Source organism: Nerophis ophidion, linkage group LG21 (assembly GCF_033978795.1).
Source record: "Nerophis ophidion isolate RoL-2023_Sa linkage group LG21, RoL_Noph_v1.0, whole genome shotgun sequence".
Taxonomy (NCBI): Eukaryota; Metazoa; Chordata; class Actinopteri; order Syngnathiformes; family Syngnathidae; genus Nerophis; species Nerophis ophidion.
Genome location: NC_084631.1, coordinates 27,444,897 through 27,465,824, shown reverse-complemented (window position 1 = coordinate 27,465,824; position 20,928 = coordinate 27,444,897). Strand labels below are relative to the sequence as shown.

Here is a 20,928-nt window from a genome sequence, read left to right as displayed (position 1 = left end):
ATGCTGGAAAATGAAATCATCATCTCCATAGAGCTTTTCAACAGATACAGCTTCAATAGCCGTATTCCCATGGTCAAGCCACTCCTGAACTCTACACAACGGAAGTTCCCTCAGTCAGCAAGGGTTTGGGGAGCCATGTCAGCTGCTGGTTTTGGTCCACTGTGTTTCCTCAAGTCCAGAGTCAATGCAGCTGTGTACATGCTTCCATTTGTTTTAAAGCTTTATGGAGATTATGATTTAATTTTCCAGCATGACCCGGCACCTGTTCACAGTGTCAAAACCAGCAGTAACTGGTGTACTGACCATGGCATTACTGTCCTCGATTGGCCTGCCAACTCCCCTGACCTAGACCCCATAGAGAATTTGTGGGGTATTGTGAAGAAGAAGCTGAAAGACACCAGACCCAATAATGCAAATGAGCTAAAGGCCGCTATTGAAGCATCCTGGGCATCCATAACACCTCAGCAATGCCACAGGCCGATTGCCTCCATTCCACACCGCATTGATGCAGTAATCCATGCGAAAGGATTCCCAACCAAGTACTGACTGCATTAATTGACATTTTCAAATGTTTGATTTTGTTTTGCTGTTATAAAACTTTTTTTTTTTACTCGGTCTGAGGAAATATTGTAATTTTTTGAGATAGGATTTTTGACTTTTCTTAAGCTGTATGCCATAATCAGCAATATTAAAATAATAAAAGGCTTGCAATATTTCAGTTGATGTGTAATGAATCCAGAATGTATGAAATGTTCATGTTTTTAGTTGCATTACAGAAAATAAAGGACTTTATCACAATATTCTAATTTTCTAAGACAGTTTTATATATTTTTATATATATGTATATATATATATATATATATATATATATATATATATATATATATATATATATATATATATATATATATATACATATATAAAACGTGTATTTCTATGTTATTTTGTAGATATATTTTCTGTGTTCTATGAAAGAAACACACATGTCCTGTGTGACTACTGCTTCCATTTAAGTATTATTAGTCTATTAAATTATGAGTAGAAAGAATAATCCCTAAAACAGGAACACATAACATCAGTAATATGTACGACAATATGGACAAAAATAATGGGACAGTTGGCCATGATGATAGCAGTAAATCCAGGTGAGGAAGTTATGCAGTTGCAGCTAGAAAAAGCTTGCGGGAAAGAGGTCAGAGATCGCTAAAATGGGATGAGATGAATTGTAGGCGTGCCTTATCCTTTTTTGTCCATACTTGAGTATATAATGATATGTAAAGATATACAGCACCCAGGCGTTGCAGCTGGAGTCCATTGGCGTGTGGTCATGGAGACACCAGCTGCTCAAAGAGCCACTGTTGGGCGGGATGAGGCGTGCAGGGCCGCAGGAAGAGGTCCCCCGCCCCGTGGGGTGGCACGCTGGGCGGTACGCTGGTCTTGACGGCCTCCACACACAGGTGTGAGTCCTGGTGCTGCAGCTGGCCGCTCAGCTGAGAACAGAGCAGGTCAGGAGTTTCTTCCAGAAATGTGAGGGTAATCGTCATACCTTGAGGAAGGTCCACTGTAGCCTGCTGCTGATTGGCCGGTGGCTGGCGCACTGGGAGAGGGCCACCCGTCCTTCGATGGCGTCCAAACACCAAGCCCCCGTGGGGCCCCATCGCACTTCCCCTTGAGAGTTCAGCTCGCAGTGCTGAAAGGACGACAAAGTCCTTTGACATGGTTGCGCCCTAAAGTGCAGCAAGTCTTTACAAACTTGCCGTTAAACATTGAATCGACTTGCAATTTCATGACTTTGTCACAATTTGTTCCTCATAATCTTAACCATAAAAAAAGCAAAGGATTGCCACAAGTTGATGTTTTGCTCCTTTTATAGCAGGCAGACTTCATAGTAGATGAATGATTCATTTGTAACATAGAAACACATTGTCTGCTCTGTCCTTTCCAAGTTGCGGACATTCTCTGTGTGTGTTTTTGTTTGTCCGTCTTTGAAAGTTAATTCATGTTCTTATTAGTGTTGTTCCGATACCAATATTTTGGTACAGGTGACAAAATGTATTTCAATACTTTTTCATACTTTGATACTTTTCCAGTGTTGGCGCTAGGAACTTTCAAAATGGGGCCCCAGGGGCCCCATCAAGTTGTTTTCAAAACAAATGATAAATGTATGCATTATCCTGTTACAAGGGTCACCAATGCGGTGCCCGCGGGTAGCCCGTAAGGACCAGATGAGTCGCCCGCTGGCCTGCTCTAAAAATAGCTCAAATAGCAGCACTTACCAATGAACTGCCTCTATTTTTCTTATTTACAAGCAAGCTGGTCTCGCTTTGCTCGAAATGTTTTATTCTCTGAGAGACAACAATTAAATAGAATTTGTAAATCCAAGAAAATATTTTAAAGACTCGGTCTTCACTTGTTTAAATAATATTTTTTTTTTTTTTTACTTTGCTTCTTATAACTTTCAGAAAGACAATTTTAGAAAAAAAATACAACCTTAAAAATTATTTTAGGATTTTTAAACACATTTTAAATTCCTTCCTCTTCTTTCCTGACAATTTAAATCAATGTTCAAGTATTTTTTTTTTTATTGTAAAGAATAATAAATACTTTTTAGTTTAATTCTTCATTTTAGCTTCTGTTTTTTCAACAAAGAATATTTGTGAAATATTTCTTCAAACTTATTATGACTAAAATTTAAAAAAATTATTCTGGCAAATCTAGAAAATCTGTAGAATCACATTTTTATTCTGGAAAATCTAGAAGAAATAATGATTTGTCTTTGTTAGAAATATAGCTTGGTCCAATTTGTTATATATTCTAACAAAGTCCACATTGGATTTTTAACCTATTTAAAACATGTCATCAAAATTCTAAAATTAATCTTGATCACAAAAAAATACTAATGATGTTCCATAAATTATTTTTTTAAATTTTTTCAAAAAGATTCGAATTAGCTAGTTTTTCTCTTCATATTTTTCGGTTGAATTTTGAATTTTAAAGAGTCCGAATTGAAGATAAACTATGTTTCAAAATTTAATTTTCATTTTTTTCGTGTTTTCTCCTCTTTTAAATCATTCAATTAAATGTTTTTTTCATCATTTATTCTCTACAAAATATCTTCCGTAAAACGAAATAAAATGTGCGACGGAATGACCGACAGAAATACCCACTTTTTTATATATATATATATAGATTTATTTATTAAAGGTAAATTGAGCAAATTGGCTATTTCTGGCAATTTATTTAAGTGTGTATCAAACTGGTAGCCATTCGCATTAATCAGTACCCAAGAAGTATCTCTTGGTTTCAAAAAGGTTGGTGACCCCTGTCCTGTTATATCTCACATTTTATATTGTGTTTTGGGAAAAGATTGTCATAAATGTTAATTCATTAAAAAAACAATACAAAAGAAAACAAATTTATATGCATATGTAAATTTATTCAGTTCTAAACGTTCATTCACTTTCTTTTTTCCTTCATGGATCTAAACTTAGGGGCTTCCCGGTGTCAGAGGGGTTAGTGCGTCTGCTTCACAATACGAAGGTCCTGCAGTCCTGGGTTCAATCCCAGGCTCGGGATCTTTCTGTGTGGAGTTTGCATGTTCTCCCTGTGAATGCGTGGGTTCCCTCCGGGTACTCCGGCTTCCTCCCACTTCCAAAGACATGCACCTGGGGATAGGTTGATTGGCAACACTAAATTGGCCCTAGTGTGTGAATGTGAGTGTGAGTGTTGTCTGTCTATCTGTGTTGGCCCTGTGATGAGGTAGCGACTTGTCCAGGGTGTACCCCGCCTTCCGCCCGATTGTAGCTGAGATAGGCACCAGCACCCCCCGCGACCCCAAAAAAAAAAAAAAAAAAAAAAAGGGAATAAGCGGTAGGAAATGGATGGATGGATGGATGGATCTAAACTTTACCGCTGCTGGTAGTTTTTTTTCCATATATTTATTTCATAAGTTGTAGGTGTATTTATTTCAGTATAAAAGTAGTCCTGAGTTCAATCCCGGGATCGGGATCTTTCTGTGTGGAGTTTGCATGTTCTCCCCGTGACTGCATGGGTTCCCTCCGGTTACTCCGGCTTCCTCCCACCTCCAAAAACATGCACCTGGGGATAGGTTGATTGGCAACACTAAATTGTCCCTAGTGTGTGAATGTGAGTGTGAATGTTGTCTGTCTATCTGTGTTGGCCCTGTGGTGAGGTGGCGACTTGTCCAGGGTGTACGCCGCCTTCCGCCCAAATGCAGCTGAGATAGGCTCAAGCACCCCCCGTGATCCCAAAAGGGACAAGCGGTACAAAATGGATGGATGAATTTCCAGAGTCTACATCAACTTCAGATCTATTCTAAGGTTGTTGTTTTTTTAATGTTGTATATTTGTTTGTTTTCTTCCCTTTTTTTGAAAGAAAAGTATGTTTTTAATGACAAACACGTAAAATATGCAAAATCTTTCACAAAAAATGTTTTTCAAACTGGAATATTTGATATGAAGTAATCGGAGCCTTGGATAGGTCAATAATTCATAGTTTGATTTTGATTCAATATTATGTTTTGAGCAATGGCAGTTTTAAAGAAAAAAAACAGCTTTGTTTTATTAGTTAACACTGCAACTTTTTGTATATTACATTTCACCTAAAACTTTTTTATTCCACTTTTGTTGTGTTTTTATTTTATTTTAAAAGTATTATTAGAATCTGCCGTGGGCCTTTAAAGGGGAACATTATCACAATTTCAAAAGGGTTAAAAACAATAAAAATCAGTTCCCAGTGGCATGTTGTATTTTTTGAAGTTTTTTTCAAAATTTTACCTGTCTCCGAATATCCCTAAAAAAAGCTTTAAAGTGCTTGATTCTCTCTGCACTCTTCAGCATCTACATGCTGCCGCTGGGTGACGTCATACGCAATTACGGTGTTAGCTTTCACTGCTATGCTGATGACACCCAACCCTACATGCCCCTAAAGCTGACCAACACGCCGGACTGTAGTCAGTTGGAAGCGTGTCTTAATGAAATTAAACAATGGATGTCCGCTAATTTTTTGCAACTTAACGCCAAAAAAACGGAAATGTTGATTATCGGTCCTGCTAGACACCGACCTCTATTTAATAATACAACTTTAACATTTGACAACCAAATAATAAAACAAGGTGACTCGGTAAAAAATCTGGGTATTATCTTCGACCCAACTCTCTCCTTTGAGTCACACATTAAAAGCGTTAATAAAACGGCCTTTTTTCATCTCCGTAATATCGCTAAAATTCGCTCCATTTTGTCCACTAAAGACGCCGAGATCATTATCCATGCGTTTGTTACGTCTCGTCTCGATTACTGTAACGTATTATTTTCGGGTCTCCCCATGTCTAGCATTAAAAGATTACAGTTGGTACAAAATGCGGCTGCTAGACTTTTGAAAAGAACAAGAAAGTTTGATCATATTACGCCTATACTGGCTCAGCTGCACTGGCTTCCTGTGCACTTAAGATGTGACTTTAAGGTTTTACTACTCATGTATAAAATACTACACGGTCTAGCTCCAGCCTATCTTGCCGATTGTATTGTACCATATGTCCCGGCAAGAAATCTGCGTTCAAAGGACTCCGGCTTATTAGTGATTCCTAGAGCCCAAAAAAAGTCTGCGGGCTATAGAGCGTTTTCTGTTCGGGCTCCAGTACTCTGGAATGCCCTCCCGGTAACAGTTCAAGATGCTACCGCAGTAGAAGCATTTAAGTCTCACCTTAAAACTCATCTGTATACTCTAGCCTTTAAATAAACCTCCTTTTTAGACCAGTTGATCTGCCGCTTCTTTTCTTTCCGGTCCGATGACAATGGATGAAGTATTGGCTGTCCAGAGTCGAGACCCAGGATGGACCGCTCGTCGGGACCCAGGATGGACCGCTCGCCTGTGTATCGGTTGGGGACATCTCTACGCTGCTGATCCGCCTCCACTTGAGATGGGTTCCTGTGGACGGGACTCTCGCTGCTGTCTTGGATCCGCTTGAACTGAACTCTCGCGGCTGTGTTGGAGTCACTATGAGTTGAACTTTCACAGTATCATGTTAGACCCGCTCGACATCCATTGCCTTCGGTCCCCTAGAGGGGGGGGGGGGGTTGCCCACATCTGAGGTCCTCTCCAAGGTTTCTCATAGTCAGCATTGTCACTGGCGTCCCACTGGATGTGAATTCTCCCTGCCCACCGGGTGTGAGTTTTCCTTGCCCTTTTGTGGGTTCTTCCGAGGATGTTGTAGTCGTAATGATTTGTGCAGTCCTTTGAGACATTTGTGATTTGGGGCTATATAAATAAACATTGATTGATTGATTAATTGATTTTCGCTATTTGCGATGCCACTATCCATTTCCCTGTGACGTCATACAGTGCTGCCAATGTGAACAAACAATGGCAAATACCACAGCAAGATATAGCGACATTAGCTCGGATTCAGACTTGGATTTCAGCGGCTTAAGCGATTCAACAGATTACGCATGTATTGAAACGGATGTTTGGAGTATGAAAGTATTGAAGAAGAAACTGAAGCTATTGAGCGAATAGCTATTGACGCTATTCATAGCCATAGCATGGCCGAATAGCTGCGTTAGCATCGCCGGTAAAATGTGCGGACAGCAATGACAGTGTTGACGTCACTGTCAGCGATGCTAACTTGTCAGCTGCTTCTCCAAGAGACTCGCACATTAACACTTCAAAAGGCACATATTTGCCGCGTTTGTTGACGTGCAAAGTATATTTTTGGGGTGAACGAGTCTGGTCGGGTGCTGGTTAGCTTGAAGCTAACAGCTAGACTGTCTCCATCCTCGAACGACGTTGATCTAGCAGGAGATAAAAGTGACGTTTCCATGGACTGACAGAGACTAAAACAACTCATTTAATGATTTTACACACACCTTAGTGTTTACAATGAAGTTTTTCTTTTGACAGCCCCCCGCGGTAAAAACTGTCCGAGTGCAAACTGAGGCAGTATTTGTGATTGTTAAAACTTTCGGCGAATCAAAATTGAAGAATTTGTATCGAAAAGTTAATTACTTTGAGCCGACCAATAAAAACGCAATGAACGGGGACGCAAATTTGACCCGGCAAATATAAATTAAACTAAACACCAGCGGAAAGCGATAATCGATTAAAAAAACAAAAACAAGTAAACAGAAGTTTTGACCTGGAGAAGGCAGGGTCGGTAAAAAAAAAGAAAATCCGCGTCCTCGGCTTCCAGAAATGCGCGTCTTTTCTGACTTTAATGCGTAAAAAGACATAAAAAGTGCGTTAACGCCAACAGTGCTTTTCTAAATACAGGGGACCACAAAAGATGGCATTATAGGCTTTATTTTAACAAAATATCTTACGGTACATTAAACATAATTGGAATTTTGTCCTTAAATAGAATATTTAACATACAAGACAACTTTTCTTTTGTCATTAAGTAAGCAAACAAAGGCTCCTTATTTAGCTGCTGACGTATTCAGTAACATATTGTGTCATTTCTCATTCTATTATTTTGTCCAAAAAAAAAAGTACTTTTTGGAGACGGTGTAGTACAAAATATAATTAATTCGTATTGCGGTACTATTCTAGTACCGGTATAACGTACAACTCTAGTTCCCACACATTCACTGCCGCACATGAAGTACATTTGTACAGCGCTCATTTGTTTTGAGAGACTACCATCACACTTCAACATCTCTTACGCATTGCAAATGAAAATGTGTTTGCAGGGTTTCCCACACATTCATTTATTTGTGGCGGCCCGCCACGAAAGAATTACAGCCGCCACAAATTTAAAAAAATAAAAATAAATTTTTTCATTTTTTTTTTTTCGGCTTTTGACTCGCTCGACCGCTCATAAAAGCAATGGGACTCTGTCTGTGAATGGAGCTTGTAGTTACATATCATATAAATATGTAAATATTATATAAATATGTGTATAAATATGTACATAAAGTGTTGTAATTATATTCCAACTCCGTGTTCTTCTTGGTCATCGCCGCCGCCGCTGCCTCCACTCCCCCCCCCCCCTCCCATCCCCCCATCGTAATCCCCCGCCCCCAAATAGATGCCTGTTCTGTGGGAAACACTGGTTTGTAACTGTCTTCCATCCATCCATTTTCTACCGCTTGTCTCTTGAGGTCGCGGGGGGTGCTGGAGCCTATCTCAGTTACAATCAGGCGGAAGGCGGGCTACACCCTGGACAAGTCGCCACTTTATCCCAGAGCCAACACAGATAGATAGACAACATTCACACTCACATTCACACACTGGGGCCAGTTTAGTGTTGCCAATCAACCTATCCCCAGGTGCATGTCTTTGGAAGTGGGAGGAAGCCGGAGGGAACCCACGCATTCACAGGGAGAACATGCAAACTCCACACAGAAAGATCCCGAGCCCGGGATTGAACCCAGGACTGTCTTGACGGGGATAAATACGAGTTCAACGATATATACATGCATAGAAACTAGCAAGTAAATGTAGATAGACTACATTACCCAGAAGGCTTAGCGCTGAAGACAGGAGGTAAACATTGCAAATTCCTGATATGAACTGTTGTCATGGTTACCTGGCTGCCTGTACCGCTGCATGGCGCTATGATCATGGATCCACCGTGGCCTGGGCGGTGGTCCACACAGCCGCCGGACGCCATGTTGTACAGCTTCCATTGGGCGAGAACACATTCTTCTTATTCAACCATCGTGTGTGTGTGTGTGTGTGTGTGTGTGTGTGTGTGTGTGTGTGTGTGTGTGTGTGTGTGTGTGTGTGTGTGTGTGTGTGATATACCTCGCCTGACAGTCCCAGTCTATCCTGGGGGATGTAAAGTTGGGGATAAACTGTACTCAAGTACCAGTGGAAGTCCTGGCAGCCCAGAGTCCTCTTGAGCAGCAGGCGGTCAGTAATATTAGAGCTCTCAGACTGCACATAATAAAACATATGTTGTGGTTTCTGGCTGGTGACCAGGTCACATGACACACACACACCCACACACCTGTCTGATGAAATGAGCCAGAGTATCCCTCCTGTAGAAGAATTTGCGGTACGCCCCCATCCATACGTCAGCTATGCGGATCTTGTTCCTCTCCAGCTGCTCCTGGTCTGGGAAACGTTTAGGGGGGCGGTGCTGGTGGTGTATTTGGGCCACGCGGGAGCAGGGGACCACCTCCATGGAGCCCCCGCATGACCACACCTGGGTTAGTGTCAGAAAGAAGCAAAAATAAAAACATAAATACAGTCGTCCCACACTGTATCGAGCGTCAATGCATCCATCCATCCATCCATCCATCTTCTTCCGCTTATCCGAGGTCGGGTCGCGGGGGCAACAGCCTAAGCAGGCAAACCCAGACTTCCCTCTACCCAGCCACTTCTTCTAGCTCTTCCTGGGGGATCCAGAGGCCTTCCCAGGCCAGCCGGGAGACATAGTCTTCCCAACATGTCCTGGGTCTTCCCCGTGGCCTCCTACCGGTTGGACGTGCCCTAAACATCTTCCTAGGGAGGCGTTCGGGTGGCATCCTGACCAGATGCCCGGACCACCTCATCTGGCTCCTCTCGATGTGAAGGAGCAGCGGCTTTACTTTGAGCTCCTCCCGGATGGCAGAGCTTCTCACCCTATCTCTAAGGGAGAGCCCCGCCACCCTGCGAAGGAAACTCATTTCGGCCGCTTGTCATGTCCTTTCGGTCATGACCCAAAGCTCATGACTATAGGTGAGGATGGGAACGTAGATCGACCGGTAAATTGAGAGCTTTGCCTTCCGGCTCAGCTCCTCTTCACCTCAACGGATCGATACAACGTCCGCATTACTGAAGACGCCGCACCGATCCGCCTGTCGATCTCACGATCCACTCTTCTCTCACTCGTGAACAAGACTCCTAGGTACTTGAACTCCTCCACTTGGGGCAGGGTCTCCTCCCCAACCTGGAGATGGCATTCCACCCTTTTCCGGGTGAGAACCATGGACTCGGACTTGGAGGTGCTGATTCTCATTTCGGTCGCTTCACACTCGGCTGCGAACCGATCCAGTGAGAGCTGAATATCCCGGTCAGATGAAGCCATCAGGACCAAATCATCTGCAAAAAGCAGAGACCTAATCCTGCGGCCACCAAACCGGAACCCATCAACGCCTTGACTGTGCCTAGAAATTCTGTCCATAAAAGTTATGAACAGAATCGGTGACAAAGGACAGCCTTGGCGGAGTCAAACCCTCACACGTCAATGCATCACAGATTAAAAATATAAGAACATTCTACAGCAGGGGTGTCAAACTAAAATACAGAGTGGGCCAAAGTTTAAACTGAACAAAGCCGCGGGCCAAGGTTGACCAAATTAACCTTTTAATAGGGACCCAAACAAGTTTTGCATTGAGTATTGAAAAAGCAAGGCTTATACAGTGGGGCAAAAAAGTATTTAGACAGCCACCGATTGTGCAAGTTCTCCCACTTAAAATGAAGACAGAGGTCTGTAATTTTCATCATTGGTACACTTCAACTGTGAGAGACAGAATGTGAAAAAAAAAATCCAGGAATTCACATTGTAGGAATTTTCAATATTCTTTTTGTAAATTAAGGTGGAAAATAAGTATTTGGTCAACCATTCAAAGCTCTCACTGATGGAAGGAGGTTTTGGCTCAAAATCTCACAATACCTGGCCCCATTCATTATTTTCTTAACACGGATCAATCGTCCTGTCCCCTTAGCAGAGAAACAACCCCAAAGCATGATGTTTCCACCCCCATGCTTCACAGTAGTTATGGTGTTCTTGGGATGCAACCCAGTATTCTTCTTCCTCCAAACACCACTAGTGGTACCCGTACCACAGTTTGAGAATCCCTGCTATATTTGATGAATTTAATTTAAAAGGTGACTAAAGGTTGTTATTTTGTGTCTACAGGACTCTAATAATGTTGAAAAACATACTTAGAAACAGTTTTTCATACTCCAGCTATGAAAATATTGAATTCATAATGATTTGATTCCTGCTTGTATTTATTGCAGTCATGTCCGCAACCAATTAATGACAATAAACAAGGGACGGCTGTACTTGTGCTGCCAGACGATTAGATTTGAATCAGATTAGTCACAGGATTGGTTTGGAATAATGATGATTCATGGATTAATAAATTATCTATTTTCCAACCTACTCTGCAGCATCGCGTGGACATCGGGGGCGGTACCTCTGGATTGGCAGACCGGGGTGGTGGTCCTTCTCTTTAAGAAGGGAGACTAGAGGGTGTTTTCCAACTATCGTGGGATCACACTCCTCAGCCTTCCCGGTAAGGTTTATTCAGGTGTACTGGAGAGGAGGCTACGCCGGATAGTCGAACCTCGGATTCAGGAGGAATAGTGTGGTTTTCGTCCTGGTCGTGGAACCGTGGACCAGCTCTATACTCTTGGCAGGGTTCTTGAGGGTGCATGGGAGTTTGCCCAACCAGTCTACATGTGCTTTGTGGACTTGGAAAAGGCATTCGACCGTGTCCCTCGGGAAGTCCTGTGGGGAGTGCTCAGAGAGTATGGGGTATCGGACTCTCTTATTGTGGCAGTCCGCTCCCTGTATGATCAGTGTCAGAGCTTGGTCCGCATTGCCGGCAGTAAGTCGGACACGTTTCCAGTGAGGGTTGGACTCCGCCAAGGCTGCCCTCTGTCACCGATTCTGTTTATAACTTTTATGGACAGAATTTCTAGACTCAGTCAAAGCGTTGACTGCGCCTTGAAAGTGTTGCTAGTGTTTTAGTGAGTTTAACAGTACCTGTCTCCACGGGTGTGTTGGCGCCAATGTCTCAGGGAAGTCGACGGCAGCTTCATGGACGGCCAAAATTCAGCTTTTCTCCGATAAGAAGCGACTTTTTAACCACAATTTTCTCACCGAAACCTGCTGGTTGACATTTGGTCATGTTCGCTTGACCGCGCTCTGATCCATAGTAAATTCTCACCTCCGGGAATTTTAAACAAGGAATCACCGTGTGTTTGTGTGGCTAAAAGCTAAAGCTTCCCAACTCCATCTTTCTACTGTGACTTCTCCAATATTTATTGAACAAATTGCAAAAGATTCAGCAACACAGATGTCCAAAATACCGTGTAATTATGCGGTTAAAGCAGACGACATTTAGCTGTGTGTGTACTTCCTAAAAACGCGTGACGTCTTGCGTACACGTCATCATTACACAACGTTTTCAAGACGAAACTCCTGGGAAATTTAAAATTATAATTTAGTAAACTAAAAAAGCCGTATTGGCGTGTGTTGCAATGTTAATATTTCATCATTGATATATAAACTATCAGACTGCGTGGTGGGTAGTAGTGGGTTTCAGTAGGCCTTAAGTAAGCATTGCCAGAACACACACACAAACACAAAGTATATATGCAAGCAGAAGTAAGCAAGCAGTTTTGAAACATTTTCATTACAATTATCATTCATAATAATTGATTGGGAGAATTTGTTTGAGTGGACATTCAATTCTGAATCAAGCAGTCACCTCAGGAATGGGATGAAATGGTGAGGTGGCCTAAGATTCACACCCCAAACATTTGGTGTTTGATTTTGAACAAAGAGTTGGGGAAGATGGAATGTATTTTAACACACTGTTAAAAGTACAAATGATATCTGAAATCAAGGTCAAAAGTGCTCGTTGGACTAAAATGAGAGCTGTCAAATGTCATTTGGAAGAATCACACACTCGCTTGCATCGTTGAAATGTGCTGAAGACCCCAGTTTTTGTATTTATAAACGCCATTTTATTGTCAGAATGTCATCCAGGAACCTTTTTAAAGGTTTCACTTAAATGCACAACATTTATCCGCACAAAACTTGGCAACCGTTTTATCTGAAGTTCCTTCATGCTGCACACCTGTTGAGTCCCCTCACTCAAGAGCTCGTCCGGTTTTATTGAGTTAACTCGTTCATTCTGACTGCCCTACTAAAAAAAATCTTACTTTTCCTTACCAGGTACATTTATCATTGCCAATCTTAAACGTGTAGTTTGGGATCCAATGGTAATATTTCCGTCAGAACGTTTTGTTGGCTTCATTATGTTTGTTCGCTGTCAGGTTCAAACACTGATGACATCTATTAAACAGACAAGAAGCAAGGAATTAAACAGAGACAGAATTAAATTTGGCTCAATTGAAGAGAGGTGTCTGGGCTGTACTCTTGTGCAGTCTCCCAACACGCTCTGGCGAAAGATTTTACGCCTTTTATTTGGACTTTCCCTGATTACATGGCAACAACTGTTTCTAAGGGACGCGGGGTCGTAAACAGCCATCGCCTTCCGCCATCCTAGTCACTGCCGTTGTGTCCTTTGGCAAGACACTTTACCCGCCTGCTCCCAGTGCCACCCACACTGCTTTAAATGTAACTTAGATATTGGGTTTCACTATGTAAAGCGCTTTGAGTCACTAGAGAAAAAGCGCTATATAAATATAATTCACTTCACTTCACATTTTGAAGATTTTGAATCAGTTAAATAACCATGTTGAATGAGAGTGCAAATAGAAAATACTTCCTTTACCCTGATTGACAGCTCAAGGTGTTCCCCTCCCCACAGCACAATCCCGGGATCGTAGGCTCCCAGATGGTGGAAGAAGAGTCTGTCGATGGCCAGGACTCCGCCCCCTAATGCTGGACTCCTGTTGCAGAGTGAAAACAGGATGAAGTCAAACATTCTCACACATCACCAAGTCAAGAAAACCAGAGAAAAAGATGGGAGGTTTCACCCACGACTCACAGCACAGGCTCAAGCGCCGATTCCGAGTCCGAGTCTGGCCGCTCAGCTTTGGACTCCCAGTAGAAGTCCAGATTCCAGTTGAACACTCCCCGCACCGGCCACTGGGTGGTATTGTACTGGAAGGTCTGCCAATGGATCACATCCATGATGGGGGAAACAACTCTGGTCCTGCACACAAAAAACATCACCCTATGACGAGAGAGAGAGAGAGAGAGAGTGAGAGTGTGTGTGTGTGTGTGTGTGTGTGTGTGTGTGTGTGTGTGTGTGTGTGTGTGTGTGTGCTTTATTAGTCAGCCCTGGACAGCATGTGTTAGAAATATTTGCACCATGTGCTAAAATATTCGGAGAAGAAAGTAAACATTGACAAGAAGACAAGAGGTCTGGGAGCAAAAGAGAAAGAAGGAAAATCATGTGAGAAGATTGTCTGACTAATTGGAGCTTCACGGCACAAGTCTGAGGGTCATGAGACCTTCTGCCTTTGCCGTCACACAACCACACTTGGCAGGTGAAGAAGACCGCTACCTGTCCTGGGACACCCTCTCCAGGAGTGGCTCCAGCCAGCCGCTGGGACATTCCAGGTGGGAGTCCATGAAGACCAGCACCTCCCCCGAAGCCCTGGATGCACCCAGGCTGCGACAGCCGCCCACACCCAGACGCTTGCTGCTGTGAATCAAACGCACCCTGTTCACTCCTGACACGTATTCACTCAGCGCCGTCCTCAGCTCGTCTGCAATGACACCATGCGTGGATGGATGGATGAATGATGGATGGACAAAGTGACGCATGAGTACGGGGAAAAGATGGATGCATGTGCAGCATTCAAAGATATGGATGTGTAGAAGTGATGATGGATGAATGAATGAATGTGTAGAGGGGTTGGATGCATGAATGTGCAAAGATATGTATTGATGTGTAGAAGTGATGATGGACAAATGAATAAATGTTTAGAGGAGATGGATGCATGAATGTGCAAAGATATACTATAGATGGATGTGTAGAAGTGATGATGGAGGAATGAATGAATATGTAGAGGAGATGAATGCATGAACATGTAAAGATATAGATTATTATGTAGAAGTGACAATAGACAAATTAATGAATGTGTAGAGGAGATGGATGCATGAATGTACAAAGATATGTGTAGAAGTGATGATGGATGAATAAATGAATGTGTAGAGAAGATGGATGCACGAACGTGCAAAGATATAGATGGTTGTGTAGAAGTGATGATGGACGAATGAATGAATGAATGAATGTGGAGAAGAGATGGATGCATCAATGTGCAAAGATAGACGTGTAGAAGTGATGGTGGAGGAATTATTGAACGTGTAAAGAAGATAAATTCATGAACGTACAAAGATATAGATTAATGTGTAGAAGTGATGATAGACGAATGAATGAATGTGTAGAGGAGATGGATGCATGAATGTGCAAAGATATAGATGGATGTGTAGATGTGATGATGAACGAATGAATGTGGAGAGGAGATGGATGCATGAATGTGCAAAGATTAGATTAGATTAGATTAGATAGTACTTTATTCATTCCGTCAGGAGAGTTCCTTCAGGAAAATTAAAATTTTCAGCACAATCCCATTCAAAATCAGACAAACATTACAGGGAGACAGAACAGGATTGCTGACGGGTCTGCCGGCTTCCAGCGCCCCTTACAAAAAAAGATGAAATACAGGTAAACATGGGTGGGGTATAGAAGATTAAAATGAAATAAAAAAATCGGTCTTAGCCTGGGCCTTGGAGAGGGGGTGTAGATGAGATGGATGCATGAATGTACAAAGATATAGATGGATGTGTAGAAGTGGTGATGGACCAATAAATTAATGTGTAGAGGAGATGGATGCATGAATGTGCAAAGATATAAATGGCTGTGTAGAAGTGATGATGGATGAATGAATGAATGTGTAGAAGAAATTAATGCATGAACGTGTAAAGATAGAAGTGTAGAAGTGATGGTGGACAAATTAATGAACGTATAGAGAAGATGAATGCATGAACGTACAAAGATATAGATTTATGTGTAGAAGTGATGATGGACGAATGAATGAATGTGTAGAAGAGATGAATGCATGAAAGTGCAAAGATATAGATGGATGTGTAGAAGTGATAATGGACGAATGAATTAATGTGTAGAGGAGATGGATGCATGAACGTGCATAGATATAGATGGATGTGTAGAAGTGATGATGAACGAATGAATTCATGTGTAGAGGAGATGGATGCATGAACGTGCATAGATATAGATGGATGTGTAGAAGTGATGATGGACCAATAAATCAATGTGTAGAGGAGATTGGTGCATGAATGTTCAAAGATATAGATGGATGTGTAGAAGTGATGATGGACAAATGAATGAATGTGTAGAAGAGATGAATGCATGAATGTGAAAATATATAGATGTGTAGAAGTGATGATGGACAAATGAATGAATGTGTAGAGGAGATGAATGCATGAACGTGTAAAGATACACATCTACGTAGAAGTGATGGTGGACAAATTAATGAAAGTATAGAGAAGATGAATGCATGAACGTACAGATATAGATTTATGTGTAGAAGGGATGATGGACAAATGAATGAATGTGTAGAAGACATGAATGCATGAATGTGCAAAGATATAGATGAATGTGTAGAAATGATGATGGACAAATGAATGAATGTGTAGAAGAAATTAATGCATGAACGTGAATATATTAGATGTGGAGAAGTGATGATGGACAAATGAATGAATGTGGAGAGGAGATGGATGTATGAATGTGCAAAGGTATATATGGATGTGTAGAAGTAATGATGGACGACTGAATGAATGTGTAAAGGAGATGGATTCATGAATGTGAAAATATATAGATGGATGTGTAGAAGTGATGATGGACAAATAAATGCATGCATGAATGTGCAAAGATATAGATGGATGCATAGAAGTGATGATGGATGAATGAATAAAGATTCAGAGATGACGGATGCATTAAGGTGTAAAGATCTAGGTTAATGTGTAGAGATGGATGGCTGGATGAATGAATGTGTAGAGGAGCTGAATACATGTGCAGCGTTCACAGATATGGATGTGTAGAAGGGATGATGGACAAATGAATGAATGAATGTGTAGAGGAGATGGATGCATGAACGTGCAAATATATAGATGGATGTGTAGAAGTGATGATGGACGATTGAATGGATGTGTAAGTGACAGATGCATGAATGGATGTACACATATATGGATGGGTGATGATGGATGGATGAATCAACAAATTATTTAGAGGTCATGGATGCATGAATGTGCAAAGATATGGATGGATGTGTGGAAGTGATGATGAATGGATGAATGAATGTGTAGAGGTGATGATGGATGAATGCACTGCATACAGATATAGACGGATGGGATGCTGGATAAATGAATGAATGTTTGGAGGTGATGAATGTGTAAAGATAAAGATGATGTGCATAAGTGATGATGGGTGGATGAATGGATGTGTGGAGATGATGATGGATGAATGCACAGATGCATACAGATATGGATGGATGTGATGATGGATGAATGAACTAACATTTAAGGATGCATGGATGTGCAAAGGTATAGGTGGATGTGTAGAAGTGATGATGAGTGGATAAATGGATGTGTAGGTGATGGATGGATGTAAAGGTGTTGATGGATGCATAGGATGGATGGATGTCTAGAAGTGATGATGATAGATGAATGGATGTGTACAGGAGATACATGGGTGTAACAGTGATGGTGGATGGATGTGTAGAGGAAATGGATAGATGCGGATGGATGTAGAGGAAATGGATAGATATAACCGTGATGGTGGATGGATGTGTACAGGAGATGGATGGGTGTCGCGGAAATGGATAGATGGATGTTGCGGTGATGGTGGATGATGCGGATGGATGTAACAGTGATGGTGGGTGACGTGGAGATGGATGAATGGATGATGGATGGATGGATGTAACAGTAACGGTGGATGATGCAGATGAATGTAGAGGAGATGGAGGTAACAGTGATGGTGTATAATGCGAACGGATGTGTACAGGAGATGGATGGATGTTGTAATGATGGTGAATGATGCGGAGATGGATGGATGGATGTAACAGTGATAGTGGATTATGCAGAGGGTATGGATGTATATAACAGTAATGGCGAATGATGTGGATGGATGAAGAGGAGACGGATGTAACAGTGATGATGGATAATGCAAAGGAGATGGATGGATGTAACAGTGTGGATGATGTAGAGGAGATGGATGGATGTAACATTTATGGTGGATGATGCAGATGAGATGTTGGATGGATGTAGAGGAGATGGATGTAACAGTGATGATGGATAATGCAAAGGAGATGGATGGATGTAACAGTGAGTGGATGATGTAGAGGAGATGGATGGATGTAACATTGATGGTGGATGATGCAGATGAGATGTTGGATGGATGTAGATGAAATGGTGGATGATGCAGAGATGGATGGAAGTAACGGTGATGGAGTATGATATAGAGGCGATAGATTGATGTAACAGTGGTGATGTAAAGAAGATGGATGGATGGATGGATAAAACAGTAAGGGTGGATGATGTAGAGGAGATGGATGGATGTAACAGTGGATGATATAGAGGTGATGGATGGATGGTGCATAGGAGATGGATGGATGTAACAGGGATGTGGATGATGCAGAGGAGATGGATGGATAGATGTAACAGTGATGGTGGATGATGCAGAGGAGATGGATGGATGTAACAGTAATGGTGCAGAAGAGATAGATGGATGTGACGGTGGGTGATATAGAGGCAATGGATGGTGCAGATGAGATGGATGGATGGATGGATGTAACGGTGACGGTAGATGATATACAGGCGATGGATGGATGGTTCAGAGGAGATGGATGGATGTAACAGTGATGGTGGATGATGCAGAGGAGATGGATGGATGTAAAAGTGATGGTGGATGATGCAGAGGAGATGGATAGCTGTAACAGTGATGGTGGATGATGCAGAGGAGATGGATGGATGTAACAGTGATGGTGGATGATGCAGATAAGATGGGTGGATGTTACAGTGATGGTGGATGATGCAGAGGAGATGGATGGATGTAACAGTGACGTGGATGATATAGAGGTGATGGATGGATGGTGGATTGGAGATGGATGGATGGATGTAACAGTGATAGTGGATGATGCAGAGGAGATGGATGGATGTAAAAGTGATGGTACATGTTAAACAAGAGATGGATGGATGTAACAGTGATGGTGGATGTTGCAGAGGATATGGATGGATGTAACAGTGATGGAGGATGATGCAGAGATGGATGGATGTAACAGTGACGTGGATGATAGAGGCGATGGATGGATGGTGCATAGGAGATGGATGTAACGGTGACGGTAATTGATATAGAGGCAATTGATGGATGGTTTAGAGGAGATGATGGATATAACAGTGATGGTGGATGATGCTGAGGAGTCTGATAGATGTAACGTGGATGATATAGATGCAATGGATGGATGATGCAGAGGATATGGATGGATGTAACGGTGACGGTGGATGATACAGAGGCGATGGACGGATGATGCAGAGGAGATGGATGGATGTAAAAGTGATGGTGGATGATGCAGAGGAGTTGGATAGATGTAACGGTGGATGATATAGATGCGATGGATGGATGATGCAGAGGAAATGGATGGATGTAACGGTGACGGTGGATGAAACAGAGGAAATGGACGGATGATGCAGAGGAGATGGATGGATGTAAAAGTGATGGTGGATGATGCAGAGATGAATGGATGGAAAAGTGATGGTGGATGATGCAGAGGAAATGGATGGATGTAACAGTGACGTGGATGATAGAGGCGATGGATGGATGGTGCATAGGAGATGGATGTAACAGTGACGGTAATTGATATAGAGGCAATTGATGGATGGTTTAGAGGAGATGATGGATATAACAGTGATGGTGGATGATGCTGAGGAGTTGGATAGATGTAACGGTGGATGATATAGATGCGATGGATGGATGATGCAGAGAATATGGATGGATGTAACGGTGACGGTGGATGATACAGAGGCGATGGACGGATGATGCAGAGGAGATGGATGGATGTAAAAGTGATGGTGGATGATGCTGAGGAGTTGGATAGATGTAACAGTGGATGATATAGATGCGATGGATGGATGATGCAGAGGAAATTGATGGATGTAACGGTGACGGTGGATGATACAGAGGAGATGGATGGATGTAACAGTGATGGAGGATGATGCAGAGATGGATGGATGTAACAGTGACGTGGATGATAGAGGCGATGGATGGATGGTGCATAGGAGATGGATGTAACGGTGACGGTAATTGATATAGAGGCAATTGATGGATGGTTTAGAGGAGATGATGGATATAACAGTGATGGTGGATGATGCAGAGGAGTTTGATAGATGTAACAGTGGATGATATAGATGCGATGGATGGATGATGCAGAGGAAATGGATGGATGTAACGGTGATGGTGGATGATACAGAGGCGATGGATGGATGATTCAGAGGAGATGGATGGATGTACCGGTGGATGATATAGATGCAATGGATGGATGATGCAGATGAAATGGATGGATGTAACGGTGGCGGTGGATGATAGAGAGGAGATGGACGGATGATGCAGAGGAGATGGATGGATGTAAAAGTGATGGTGGATGATGCAGAGATGGATGGATGGAAAAGTGATGGTGGATGATACAGAGGAAATGGATGGATGTAACGGTGACGGTGGATGATACAAAGGGCGATGGATGGATGATGCAGAGGAGATGGATGGATGTAAAAGTGATGGTGGATGATGCAGAGATGGATGGATGAAAAAGTGATGGTGGATGATGCAGAGATGGATGGATGGATGGATGGATGGAAAAGTGATGGTGGATGATGCACAAGAGATGGATGGATGTAACAGTGATTTTGCATGATGCACAAGAGATGGATGGTTGTAACAGTGACGGTGGATGATGCGGATGGATGTAAGAAAGCGCCCCATGCATGCATGCGTGTTTGCAGCGAAGCAGACATACCGCGAGTACTGAAGTCGTCCACTAGGAGGAGCTCCAACAAGAAGTCCCTGGGTGCTGTGTTGAGGACACTTTGCAAAGTGCGTAAAAGAGTTGGCCAAGCCTCGTCGTGAAAACAGATGACGACACTGGCAGAAGGCAGCGACTCACTGTACATATCCTCCAAACACCTGTCATGTACACAGGGTC

The 20,928-nt window shown here is 42.4% G+C and overlaps 1 protein-coding gene across 2 annotated transcripts in view; it reads right to left on the bottom strand.

Annotated features, from left to right (window-relative positions):
• LOC133539980 (polypeptide N-acetylgalactosaminyltransferase 15-like) overlaps window positions 1–20,928 on the bottom strand; it is a 33,979-nt gene that overhangs the window by 12,497 nt on the left and 554 nt on the right. The window contains exons 2-10 of one of the 2 annotated variants that reach the window (XM_061882413.1): window positions 20,743–20,909; window positions 14,217–14,421; window positions 13,695–13,862; window positions 13,479–13,596; window positions 8,969–9,166; window positions 8,764–8,895; window positions 8,546–8,638; window positions 1,547–1,690; window positions 1,292–1,490 (exon numbers count right to left, since the gene is read on the bottom strand). In XM_061882413.1, coding sequence (XP_061738397.1) covers window positions 1,326–1,490; window positions 1,547–1,690; window positions 8,546–8,638; window positions 8,764–8,895; window positions 8,969–9,166; window positions 13,479–13,596; window positions 13,695–13,862; window positions 14,217–14,421; window positions 20,743–20,909 — 1,390 coding nt within the window. In that variant the 3' untranslated portion in view covers window positions 1,292–1,325. Of the gene's footprint in view, window positions 1–921; window positions 1,491–1,546; window positions 1,691–8,545; window positions 8,639–8,763; window positions 8,896–8,968; window positions 9,167–13,478; window positions 13,597–13,694; window positions 13,863–14,216; window positions 14,422–20,742; window positions 20,910–20,928 lie in introns of those variants that run through there. The other variant, XM_061882412.1, reaches the window with a different exon arrangement.